Source organism: Lampetra fluviatilis, chromosome 16 (genome assembly GCF_964198595.1).
Source record: "Lampetra fluviatilis chromosome 16, kcLamFluv1.1, whole genome shotgun sequence".
Taxonomy (NCBI): Eukaryota; Metazoa; Chordata; class Hyperoartia; order Petromyzontiformes; family Petromyzontidae; genus Lampetra; species Lampetra fluviatilis.
Window position 1 is genome coordinate 1713046 of NC_136290.1, and position 13683 is coordinate 1726728.

The 13683-nt window shown below is 44.3% G+C and overlaps 1 protein-coding gene across 10 annotated transcripts in view; it reads right to left on the reverse strand.

Annotated features, from left to right (window-relative positions):
• Positions 1-13683, reverse strand: part of PGGHG (protein-glucosylgalactosylhydroxylysine glucosidase) — a 60140-nt gene that overhangs the window by 25623 nt on the left and 20834 nt on the right. For all 10 annotated transcript variants that reach the window (XM_078863521.1, XM_078863525.1, XM_078863519.1 and 7 more), the window contains 7 exons: positions 11889-12179; positions 9360-9570; positions 6373-6808; positions 5710-5829; positions 4311-4442; positions 2535-2646; positions 1088-1160 (listed from right to left, as the gene is read on the reverse strand). In XM_078863521.1, the coding sequence (XP_078719647.1) occupies positions 1088-1160; positions 2535-2646; positions 4311-4442; positions 5710-5829; positions 6373-6808; positions 9360-9570; positions 11889-12179 (1375 nt within the window). The remainder of the gene's footprint in view (positions 1-1087; positions 1161-2534; positions 2647-4310; positions 4443-5709; positions 5830-6372; positions 6809-9359; positions 9571-11888; positions 12180-13683) is intronic.

The following is a 13683-nucleotide window of genomic DNA, read 5'->3' on the forward strand; positions in this document are numbered from 1 at the left end:
GTGACATAAGCGGGGTCACTGTAGGAACGGGGATAGTAAACAGGGTGAAGAGAGAACCAGGGATAGTGAGAGGGATCGAATAGGGAGTCTGGGGAGAAGCCGGTGGTAGACGTAGAGGTGCTTCTCTCTCCGGTCGGTGGAGTCGGCAGACTCCACGATCCGACACGAGAGAGAGAGACCGGAGCTAGCCGGCAGGGACCCGGACTCAGAGTAGCCTAGCCCCTGGGAGTTGTGTACCCTGTGTAGTATTGATAAGTGTTAATAAACCCTGGCGGAAGCCCCTAACTTACCTCCGTCTCCGAGTACGTCCATCGGAACTACCTTTATAAAAACCGCCTGCCTCAGAAGATTTCCCCCTCTTTTTCACCTGAAGACGATTGCTTGTGTTGCGATCGAAACGTCGTGATCTATCATTTTTCTACCTATGTGACTTTACCGAAAAAATCAAAGAGTATAAATAGTTCACTAGTTTAGCCCACTGGTGTGTTGAAGAGTGAATCCACAACATTTACAATTTTTTAGTACGACGTTTTGCTGGTAATTACATCCAGAATCATCGGGCAATTTGCCAGAATAGTTATTATGAATTAATAGGATCCTCTGCCTATACCACTGCCAAGGCAGTTCCTTCAAATCTCATTAAAATTTAAATCTCATATTTCTTGTATCTGCTATAAAGTGTTCTTGGAACCTTACTCTGTGATAGTCCTACACCACAACACATATGAATTGTCTGTGAGCTTTAGAAATAAGTAATTGATTAATCAAAGCAATACATTACACATTGTCATTAATCGCTCGTGGAAGTTGTACATTTCAGAGGCTAAAATTAAATAGATTAACAACAATACAAAGGTCTGCAGAATATTTATGTGAGTTGGTGTAAAGTTAGTCGAGTGGAAGTTCAAAAGTGGTGGGGGGAAAACATGGGTACGTATTTCCACCTCTTTCAAGATGTCTGGAAAAATAGGCCAAATTACTCTCGATTAAGGGTCTCTTGAGCTCTCTCTCGTGGAGGCCCTTCTGCCAGCGAGGACATGAGCAAGCAATTGCAAGGCTGCACCTTTACCTACGTGAGTTACCTTACCTGTATTTGGCCACGACATTTGTATAGACAGAGTTTTTGACGCCATTATGGTACTCATCTGGAGGCATCACATCTATAAAGAGAACACATTAAACGTGACAGAGCAGTTGTGGCCAAGTGGCTCAGTGGGATCAACCTCTTCGATAGCAAGCAAATCATTTTATTATGTAGAACTGGAAGCTACTGCTATTTCATACTGTCCTTTGAACCATGGCTTACAGATTCAAATGGTTCCTATTTTGAACACCACATTTCCACCCTTTGCACTGCATTGAAACAACTCAAACTCCTGAACAACCCAAACTTCCTCCAGCATTTTCTCTGCCCCTGATATGATTTAGCACTTTGAACAAATATATCTCGAAATCACTTTTAAACACTTTCTGTAGATTATGAGAAACACATCCGACAGAAAATGCATGAAGGCTGGTAACAAAAAACAGGAGTAATAATAATAAAACGTGAAAAAGGTGATTTGCATAAAAGAAACGACATGGTTGTAATCAAAATATTGATTTAAAAAAATATGGTCACAGGTTATGTAAAAGAGTTAAGAAATCTGATGAGGAAATATATACTGAAATGGATGAAGTGTCATTGCTACTAAGCCTTGTTCACTCCAACCAGTCTGTGTTTTACACATCCTCAAAGCCCCCCTTTTAATAACACTCCACTAATTACCGGATCAGTAAAAAAAATAGCGTCTGTTTTTTTTTAAATATTTGGTATAAAATTCGATCCATTCCATATTTTGTAACCCAAGTGGCAAATTCCACACAAACACTCCCATTCCACTTTTACAGCACACTTGCAGAATGGCTCGAAGTGGGCAGAGTCAGTTGCCATTGATAGAGAAACGTTTCTGCTAAAATATGGAGATTTTTTTAAAGTTACAATGACATCTATAAAATTACAACTGCTTGCCACCAAACACAAAGATCTATTTAAATGAAAGACAACACAAAAATACGAAAGATTAAATCTTGATTTGAAGCTTTCGTGACTGCAGGAATCCATACTCTTTGGTTCTTTCGGTAAAGTCACGGAGGTAGACAAAATAATAGATCACGACATTTCGATTGAAATGCAAGCTACCACCCTCAGGTGAGGACGGTCGCTTGCGTTGTGATTGAAACGTCGTGATCTATTATTTTGTCTACCTTACGTGACTTTACCGAAAGAACCAAAGAGTAATACTAAAGATTGTTGCATTTAGTTTTTTACTTTTGGGAAGGTGCAAGGAAAACAACAATCTAAGCTTTGATTGAGAGGGACTGCCTGTACCTCGAATAGACTGGACAATTGCTACCATTTGAGGTAACGTTATTGCTTAGCCTTCCCAAGTACACATGGACAGTACCATTATCTAACAATGCACGTCTTTGTTATTCAATAACCTCAAATTCCCCATGCAACTTGTCCTTACTTATATGTACAGAAGACTTACTGTTAATGTCATAGCATTTCTCAGTCTTATTCCACTCCACACGACTTTTCCAGTATTCCGCGATAGACTTCACCACATCCCATCCTCCCAGTTGTGAAAAGAACTTTAAATCCTGTGACAGTACGATGACAATCAGTACAGAAGTGCATCTGCAAAGCTGCACAATATTCATAATATTTTTCTCATGTCACCCAGGTCTTTCTTACAAAAAGGCAACCTTAAAGGGCTCACGCAATCTGAAAATGTAGACATTTAAAAACAACAAAACCCAACAAACTGTCTCATATTGCAATAGCTAGGGAATTTGTATCCAAGGCTGCCTGACCTGAGTGTGAAGCTTCATCAGTGAGAAGAATGGAAAGTTATGGCTAATAGCACATTTATTATTTGGTTGGTAAAATTAGAACCATATGGAGAAGCTAATTAACGTATTGCCAGGCAGTCAACAGTTGCCTTTATATTTGTAGTGGAAGAAACGCGCGCGGGGGCTTGCAAGCTGTGTGCATGCATGTGTGAAGTTACGGACAGTGAGGTCGCATCGGGACAGACAGGTGCGAAGAGAGAGCCAAGGAAGGGAGACGGCCAATATATACGGGAGCGTGAGGCAGAGGAGTTGAGTTGGTCATAGTGAAGGCAGAAACACAGACAAGGGAAATCCCAAGCCCCGCTCTTCTCACCTCGCCCTCACCCGTGGTGATGGCTGAACCCCCACGGGTGGCAAGGACGAGGTAGGAGAGGCGAGGGAAGAGAAGCTAGCGGAAACCTAAATGTGAGCGTGTGTAGCTAGCAGTAGAGAAGCTAGCGGAATCCTAAGTGTGAGCGTGTGTAGCTAGCAGTAGAGAAGCTAGCAGAGTGAATAGTGGAAGACTAGCAGTAGAGAAGCTAGCCGAGTGTATAGCGGAAGACTAGCAGTAGTGAAGCTAGCAGAGTGAATAGCGGAAGACTAGCAGTAGAGAAGCTAGCACAATGAATAGCGGAAGGCTAGTAGTAGAGAAGCTAGCCGAGTGTATAGCAGGAAGACTAGCAGTAGAGAAGCTAGCAAAGTGTATAGCGGAAGGCTAGCAGTAGAGAAGCTAGCAGAATTTATAGCGGAAGACTAGCAGTAGAGAAGCTAGCAGAATATATAGCAGAAGGCTAGTAGTGAAGAAGCGAACAGAGTGTGAGGTGATAGGTTAGCAGAAGAGAGCCAGCAGAAGAACAAGGAGAGACCAGCAGTGGAGAGGCTAGCAGAGTGCACAGTGGGAAGCCATCAGAGTGTGTAGTGGTAGGTCAGCAGTGGAGTGAGCGAAGCGAGCGGAGTGTGGCAGGCAGACAGGCAAGCAGTGGAGAGGCTAGGATAGTGAGAGAGAACAGGTTAGCAGTGGAGAGGCTATGAGAGTGAGAGAGAGAACAGGCTAGCAGTGGAGAGGCTAAGAGAGCGGAGCGAGCGGAGTGAAGGAGGCGAGCAGCGCCGGCGGGAGAGTTGCGACGGAGTTACGTGGTGTTGAACGCGAGAAGTTCTGTTGAATAAAAGTGACACCGGAGAAAAAGAAAGAAGAAGTTGTCTGCGTGAAATAAAAACACTACATATTTAAAGAGAGTGATCACTACAATAGACTTGTAGAATGAGGGTGATAGAGAGGCAGATGTCCGTCTTTCACGGAAGATAACTGGAAAACATCGCCAAAAAGGACATTCATTACGTTATGTTTTTGAAAATATACATAACTGTACATGCTATACAAAATTACTCGTTTGGACCATCACTGTGCTCCCATTGGGTTCTGTGTATGGTACCTGAGTGACAAGGAAGTACTGCTGGAAAGCAAAGGACACATCTCCATTGATGTGGATTTCCTGCTGCCCGTAAATGTCTTCCGGGCAAACTTCATGTCCAGCCACAGCGCTCTCCCAGGGGAACTTTGCTCCCTGTTGACAAAAAATGAGCAACGTTTCCGTTTGCAAAAAGATGGCCCACGTTAACAGACCGGTTAACGTTAGAGTGATGTTTAACACGAAGGCTTTTCGCGACTAATATAATCCAGAAGAGGTTTTTGGAGGTTAGATCGCGTAAATATATAAATGTGTCATTAAAACCCGCCCCCACCTGACAGCCAACTAAAAATGGTTGTCACGTAAACCGAACATGCCAATTCGTCACTAGTACAGCACACCGGTGTGTTGGAGAGCCAAGCCACAACATTTACAATCTGAGTATGACGTTTCGCCAGTAATTACAACTAGCTTCATCAGGCGATAGCCAGATTTGTGGAGAAGTCTTAACTGTTTCGTTCCTTATGTTGAGGCGTAGAACCACATGGAGACGGAACTTCATATAAGGGCTTTCGCCATTTATTAACAAGGGTAACACTCAGCTTACACCAGAGGTAGACGTTCTTTACACTCGGTCCTTCCCGTGGACCCCCAGGCTCTACTCGCCCTAACCTCGGCTATCCCTCAGGCTCTCTCACTACGACCGGGTTCTCCCACACTTCTTGTAGCCCTACTCTTGGCTATCTCCCCGGCTCTCCCACTCGTCGACCCCGGACGGTCACGAGCGGGAGAGACTTCTCACAGGCGATCCACCTCTGGCTCCCCACAACGGCCCCGCTCACGTCACGGGATCCTCCTTAAGCACCCCCTTGGGCAGCTCCTCCCCTTCACTCGGACCCGCCCCCTTTCTTGAGGTCTCCTTACAGAGCTCATGACATGACGTCATCACACTTTGCGGCGCCCATGACATGACGTCATCCCGCTGCTCCTCTACACTTATATAGAGGCGTAGATGTGGTGACCACGCTTCTGCGCTCTTGCGTAAAGTGGGGGGGGGGGATTACTGAGTCAATGTACATTATGCATGTGCATTATGCGAGACAGGAAGGATAATATCAAAGGGTTCGCATAATGCACATGCATAATGTACATTGACTCAGTAATCCATCCCCCCCCACATTGCGCAAGAGCACAGAAGCGTGGTCACCACATCTACACCTCTATATAAGGAATGAAACAATTAAGACTTCTCCACAAATCTAGCTGTCGCCTGAAGAAGCTAGTTGTAATTACTGGTGAAACGTCGTACTCAGATTGTAAATATTGTGGCTTGGCTCTCATTCAAAGGAGTGAAGTTAGTGCAAACAATGCATCCATAATGAATAAATAGTAAACAAAGCACGCCTGAAAGCAGTTTTGGTACCCTGTGTCCAGCGGCCCGAGAATTTTCACGTGCGGCGCCAAGCCGTGCCACACGGTACTCCAGCATGGTGCGTGCAACCCTGGGGTGGAACAACAGCGCTACGGGATACATCCATGTCTCCTGAAAACATAATGTGACCACACAAAACATCACTTTTTACGTCAACCATGTTAAATTCGAATTACAAATTGGAAAGTAGGTTTAGAGGGAACCTTCACACTTCTGCACAGATCATTTGATAAATGTATAACAGGACTGGGAGGTGGCGAAGGGGGCTGGGAATGGAGTCCCTACCCATGTGACCTCCCTGTCGCCATGTTCGCCACAAGTATGTGTGGTTAATGCAGACATGATTTCTTGCAAAAGGTTTCTATTCGGTGTTTTAACATCTTAAGACCTAGATTTGAAGTTTTCGTGACTGCAAGGGTCCATAGGCAACACAAGCTTCTGAAACGTCGTGATTTAATTTATTTTTATTTTTTACCTACGTGACTTTACCGAAAAAACCAAAGAGTATCTTAACACCTGTTTTATTACCAGAAAGGGTAAAACATATTCTTATATTTTGATATTGCCAAGGGAGGTCCCATTAAATATGATTATAAATTTACGTAACACAACCAAAGTGGCCACTATTACAGGTTACAAGCCATGCAAAGCTACCTGGTCCCAGAAAACGTGTCCAAGATAGTCCTCGTTTCTCTCTCCGTTGGACAGCCCGCCAGGACTCAGTCCAAAGAAGGGATGATCCAACGTGCTCGTAGACGGCAATGCGCTGAGCATGTAGAACATGCACGCATACAACACCTGGGTAAGGTAAAAGTCTCCAGTCATGTCAATGCAGCTTGCGGCCCACAGCTGGGACCAGGCTGCCTTGTGGGTGAGGTACAGCTCGCGTGTCTCAGCTGCACGCAGACCCGCGCGGTATTCGGCTTTGGCTTCACTCTCATCCGTGCTCAGGGCTGTTAGAAATGTCCACTTTTTCACGATCTGTCCAGCAGGCAGCTCCAAGCAAGTTGGGACTGGTGTCCAGACCATATGTACAGTGGTCTTTGAACATTCTTTCCCTTCCGGCGCATGAATCTCACCGTAAATGTACCTGCAGATAATCATATGTACAATGAGAAAGTCCCCGCGAAAGTCAATGCATTTGCCATCATTGTCTAATAAGAAATAATAATTTACAGGCCTTTGTCAATCCACTGTTATATGAAGGACTCTTTACCCTTCTCAGGCATGGGGTTTATTTGCCCATACTTCCCCACACCGGTCAATCCGAGATAGTGAATGGGGGGGCCCCAAGACTGGTTCAGATATTACTCGCCAGTGATGTTAGCCAGGTTGGTGAGTTCGTATCGCAGTACGTAAGCCATTGCATCACAACATGCTGCCCATTAAACCTCATGATCTATAATATATAATTTAAAAAAGGATGCTCCTAAACTTTTCTCACTGTTACATTTGAGAATGACTTCAACATTCAAATGGATGTTGTATGTTCGTATTTTCGCCAACGTATTGATAATTGGGCTATTGGTGGCACAATACCATGTGTTACATAACAGCTCACATAAAAAAGTATAACAGAACTTCCAACATCACTTCATGTTAAGTCTTCTTATCCAAACTAGGTAGCACACTTCCCCACATGTTCACCGCATGAAACTTTAAACAATATTTGAAACACTAAAAGTTGCGATTTAACCCAATTAAGTGAAAAAACTAATGTAATGTGATGTTTCTCTGTGCAGTCATTGGTTATTCATTCTAGATTTGAAGTTTTCGTGACTGCAAGGATCCATATTCTTTGGTTCTTTCGGCAAAGTCACGTAGGTAAAAAATAAATACAAATAAATTAAATCACGACGTTTTGGACGCAACACAAGCGTCCGTCATCAGGTGGGACAACCACAGAAAAAAACCGTTGCTGAAGTAGGCAAAACAGCTGCTAGTAACAGGGGGTTATATAGATGAGGGAGGGGGGGCGGAGGCAAGGATAGAGAGGGTGGGGGGGGGAAGCAAATATGACATTGACGGCAAATAACCTGAGGATCAGCGAGCGGTAAATAACCCCGTTACTAGCAGCTCTTTTGCCTACTTCAGCAACGGTTTTTTGCTGTGGTTGTCCCACCTGATGACGGACGCTTGTGTTGCGTCAGAAACGTCGTGATTTAATTTATTTTTATTTATTTTTTACCTACGTGACTTTACCGAAAGAACCAAAGAGTACAGTCATTGTTTACTCAGCTGAGACTCCACTCACGACACTTCAGAACCCAGATTCACGGAATGCCGAGGCACAGATTCGAACTCAAGTCTCAGCGATGCCAATTCAGCGCTCTGAGCCCCTAGGCCATCTGGTCAGCTCTCAAATGGATGTGAATATATATTCCCATATATTACCAATGTCACAATTATATTATCATAATAAATCATTTTTAAAAACACAACAAAAGCATGTTTTAAAATACCAAAATACTAAATGTTTAATAACCTCACATTAAATGGGTCAACATGCTTAGAGAATTTTGATAACATAATAAACTCAACCATGCCACATGTGGATACATTAATTGCACCTCGGATTAGCATGGTTGGCTATGTACGGTGCTAAAGAAGTTCAACGTACATACCTACACACATTGTAGTATTATGGGTGTATAGTTTAAGACATCACCTGTATTAATAACAAGGATGGTGCCAAACATGGGGAAAATAAAAAGCAAGATAACGAATGTCTGTCTCCCCACCAGAAAATGGGTGACAGTAAGGTTATTGATATGTAGCAAATGAAGAATACTTGTGGATTGAGGAGAGCAAGTTACTGAGACAAGTGTAGTGTGTTGGACGAGGCACACGCAGAAATCTGGAGGCACCACACTTTATTATAACATCTCGCCTAGGGATAACACAACACTTAACACAACTCTAGAAGGCAACACTTGGGAAGGGGAATCAATACTAGACCCCTTGGAAGGGGTCCCCTTATCCCTCAGCCCCTATAGCCAATCTCCCAGGCTCCCCGCGCCGCCGCACCGATCGCTTCCATCGTTAGACTGAGCCCTCCGCTCCACCCCCGTTCCTCTCTCCTCCCCCCACCCCTGAGCCTGGCCCCGTGCCGCCCCTGGCCACGCTTCCTGCTGCTCGGTTTCTCGAGAGAACAGGAGCCAGCGTCACATGTCCCAGGGCCCTCCCATCCGGGTCCCCTGAACTCCCCTGAGCCGGCACATCCCCTCTCTCTTCCAGTGACGGGGCCCCGCCCAGCAGGGCCCGCTTCCCGCAACGTCTCCGTCGACTCCCTGCAGAGGTACGTGCCCTCACTCATATAGATCGTGGGTGCTTACCGCATACACCCCGTAGGGACGCGACTTACGTCCCTACACAAACATTGCAGTTGCACCACGAGATCAGCAGCTAAGGGGAACACGCAAAGCTAGATGGACGGATAGAGTAACTGTGGTTTATGGAGGTCGGATGTCAATTGTGGAAGCAAGCGATGACAAGGTGTGGTGGCATTGATGACGAGATGAGCTCTTCATTTTGGTTGATCTTTAAAACAATTGTTACTGTGTGCATTCATTTTTGAAATATACATTTATAAAATGTATAACCTTTTCAAAGCAACAATTCAATCATACGCTGCATCTCACCTTGCTTCAAGAAATGCAGACCCTTCTTTAAAGTCAATATCTTCACTGAAAGGTGTGAAGCTGCTGGACAGGTTGAGGTGGAGGGGAGATTGGTCCGGGCCAGTGCGCTGCACATGCACGCTGTGCACCAGCAGGTTTCTACGAGAGCGGTGCGCGTACATTCGCTGCACCACCAGCATACGTTCGCTCTTCAGCACGCATTCAAACACACCTGCAAGAGAATGTAACACTTGTGTAGGTTCATAAAGGCTACAGAAAATATACACGACATATATGCACACAAGCCGATTACCAAATCACCTAAAAAAGAGCCCAATCTCATCAGGCCTCAGAAGCAAAGCAGAATTAAGCCTGGATAGTGCTTAGATGGCTGACCACCATGCACATATTAGTTGATATATGCAGCTGAGAAGCTGTGGCATATTGTGGTAATCAGAGGGTAATGCAGAAAAATGCTTTGTTGGATTCTTCTATGCTCACACGTCTATGCTACATGCCTTCACCAACCCAGAGACCAGGGTGGTCATGTTCAAACAACTCCTACGACTTGCGCAGTGAAATGACAAAAGGGTTGTGCATGTATATTTAAAAACATATGAATGCATAGTAGTTCCAGAGAGTTGTTTCCATATACCATATAAAGAAAAATGATTTGTAAAATGGTAAATAATGCTGACTTACATGTTAACTCAGTTAGAGTTTTACTGCAGTGCCTTGAAAGATCCAGCAATCTGTGGTTTGGACCAAATGTTTGACATTTCTCTCACAAGCGCATACTGAGGAGATGAGGGAAGGTTCCCTCCTCGGCCTAGCCATGTCAGTATTCCGTGGAGGCAGAGAGCTCGTGCCCAAGTGAATATTATAAAACATGAACCTCATGCTGAATTAAATGGGTTCAATCAGCAAAATTAATTCTCAATCATAAGTAATTTTTTTAGTCTTTTCAACAATTTTACTCCAATAGAGCAACTGGTGCGACATCACTTTAAGTATGCTCATAGAATTCCAGCAAAACAATGCATACCCCACGTTATACAACGGCCTGTGCAAGCAGGAATCATTTATCTACTTCTGAGCTCCCTTGATCTCAAATGCCAACTGTTTTGCGGTAACCTTCCGTCATCATTGGCTCCACCCGAATCCTGTCCCAATTGCGTGGTGGCCGAATGGCTGTGTTTTTGTGCAAACGGCTACGTGATTCTCTGAATGCAAAATAATTCAGATTTTGTACGAAAATGGCCATCATTATGCCATGTTGATCCACATGGACGAAATATTGTTTAAGAAATTTTGTTTAAAAGAAATTTGCACCATTTCAGTCGGCTTAATTATTTATCCATAAGGTTTTTTTTGGCTTAGATCGCGTAAATATATAAATGTAAAACCCGACAGCACCCGGCACAGCCAACTAGTAAGGTTGTCACTAAAAAGAGCACCATAACATAACACAACCTACACTTGGGTGTTGAATGCTCATCTAGCCACGCTACGGCAGAACTAGACACGGTTTGCTATCCCGGCCCGGACCACAAGCTGGGTCCCGGGCCGCAAGGCTAGAGGCTTCTTTTACCCAACGAGGATCTACATCACCAGCAACACGAAGAACCCCGAGCCCCTCACGGGGCCCCCATTATATCGTCCTGGGCTGGGGCTGGCTCCGCCCTTCTCCCCGCCCACCTTCTAGATCTCTCGAGCTCTTTCCCGAAGGCTCCCCGAAAGCTATTTTAAACCACGTGACCGCCCAGCGGCCCCCATCCACCGGTGGCCTCTCTCCAATATCATCCGGTCACGTGTCTGCAGGTCAACCGGCGTATCATGCCCTAACGTAACCCTGGCTGGCTGACGCTCCCTCTCGCTCCCTCACCGGGAGCCCGCACCCCACACTGTACGTGGTGCCTCCGCGCTGACCAGCGCTCACCCAAGCCCCGCTAGGGCTGGTACTACGCCCAGTGAGCAGGCTACACGTAATGCCAACACATTATCCGCTATGGCTTCGTAAGCCCGGCACCACACAGTGACAATCACAGTCACTACACATTTATGCGTTTCATTGTACTTCTAAATGCTACTGTAATAAAACACAAAATACACAGCAATCAAAAACCATTGTGAAAAATTGATGGTCATATAGTCATGGAAGACAAGCGCACACTTCTGGGCAGTGTGGATGTTTCGATTTAAAGCTTTCGTGACTGCAGGGATTCATCTTCTTGGTTCTTTCGGTAAAGTCACGTAGAAGGGAAATAATAAAATAATAAAATACAACATCATAAAATTATTCTCACGACGTTTCGGCCACAAAGCAAGCAGCCGTCCTCAGGTGAAGAACATGTCTGTCGGGAAGACAGCGTCTTCACCTGAGGACGGCTGCTTGCGTTGTGGCCGAAACGTCGTGAAATTATGTTATGTTTTATTTTTATTATTTTATTATTTCCCTTCTACGTGACTTTACCGAAAGAACCAAGAAGAAGTGTGGATGTTCTTGACACACAAATGGCACAAGGCATCAGTGCCTGCAACAGTGCGTACCTTTCCTGGTGTTGAGGCCATACAGGAGCTCCCCTGGGCCTGTGTTCGAGAGCAGCACATTGAGCGTGGAGGGGATATGCGCACGGTGACTCTCCGTCCCATTCCCGTTGTAAACGTCGCCCATGTGCAGCGAGCGGCCGTACACCTGGGTGCCCAGGTACCCATTGGCAAGCACCGCCATGAACCGTGCATCTGAGGGCAACTGAGAGGCCACAAACACCGCAGGGTCCTTTCTGGGAGTCTCCATACTGAGGCCCACGCAGACAACGAAGGCCTGCGTCAGTGCGTAACCTGAAACACAAAAACATAACACATTACCTGCAAATGTGTTGTACGGTTTACAGTCATTTCTTTCAACTTCATAAAAAAAATAAAGGCAATTCCAAATAAAAAATTTAAGGACTGGTAGAGTATGTACGGCATTGTCTTTATAACTCAATATTTGAAAAATGTAGGGTGGTGCACACTCAACCGATGGATCAGGCAGGTGCACACAGTTATGGCCTCAGGCTAAGACATCAAAACCTCACTGGCTGACTGGGCATGGTCTGGCGCTCAAGCTTCCTTGTAGGATTGGCCAAAGTCATAGGGGCAGTGCAAATTAGACTAAACACAGCCATGACACAAAACACCAGCCTATGAAGAAGAGAGTGCAGCCTCAGGGAGAAACAGAAGCCAGTTTCATGCCAAGATACAGCATGGCTGAGGGTCAACCTTTTTAGGGATTTTATACGTTACTTATTGCTATGCCTGAGGATTATATGTTGGTTGGTCCATCTGTCTGAGGACACATGCCATGTTTTCGTGAAAACTATGGTTGTTGGGGTATAATGTTTTTAAATAAAGTAAGTTTCACGATATTATTGTGATATCAGTTTGCCTTAACTTTTTAACCATTTAACATTTTTATCATCTTGTTTTGTGCTTTGATTTATTGAAAGCACAGACGACTTAAACATTATTCCACTAAAGTTCACTCAACATAAGCCTGCCATAAGTCTTTACAATTATTATCTGTAAAATGTGTAACATTATGATGTGCATGGTGTCAGAAAGTGGTCATATAACCACAATGCTGTAAAAATATTCAGAAAAGTTGTATAATATTCGTTATTTCATTAATACTGTTCAGAAATAATATTTAAACCCGTAAAAATTAACAATGATAATCATGATATAAGGATAATTTGCTAAATATACTACATGATCATGAAGCTTTTATCATGATAAAATGTAAAACCTCCAAATCGATAACTATGAAACATTATGAAATAGCTCATCAAATAAATAAAAATGAAGCATTTGTATCAAATTATTGAGCTTCATGCAGCATAGCAGTGTGGTTAGCACGAGTGCGTTAGAACTACGTATGTGGGTGTTATCTAGCGCCCGAGGGACACAGCGCGAGATGCCTTCCGCCCGAAAAGCATTCAAGACGGCGTGCCACAGAGCGCCACACGTTGGTAACACTTCTTACCAACACATGCTGCCCTAACATGAAATTACACCCATATTTAACGTGCTCTCAGTCTTTTCCTGTCTATTACAATTTGATATTCCTCTTTAGGCAGGCAATTTTTTTCATGCTTATCATGTGTCAATATTAAATGAAACTTGTCCTTCCTTTTTTGTCTAGATATTTCTCAACCGCCAGCTCTTCCCTTAAACATTTAAACCATACCGATTAACGTTGCAGAGGGAAACTTTTGAATGAGTGTACATCACAGTTAAGATATGCGTTGTATCTGTGCAAATTCAGCATTCCAGTGACCATAAAAATATTTCACCGAATTTC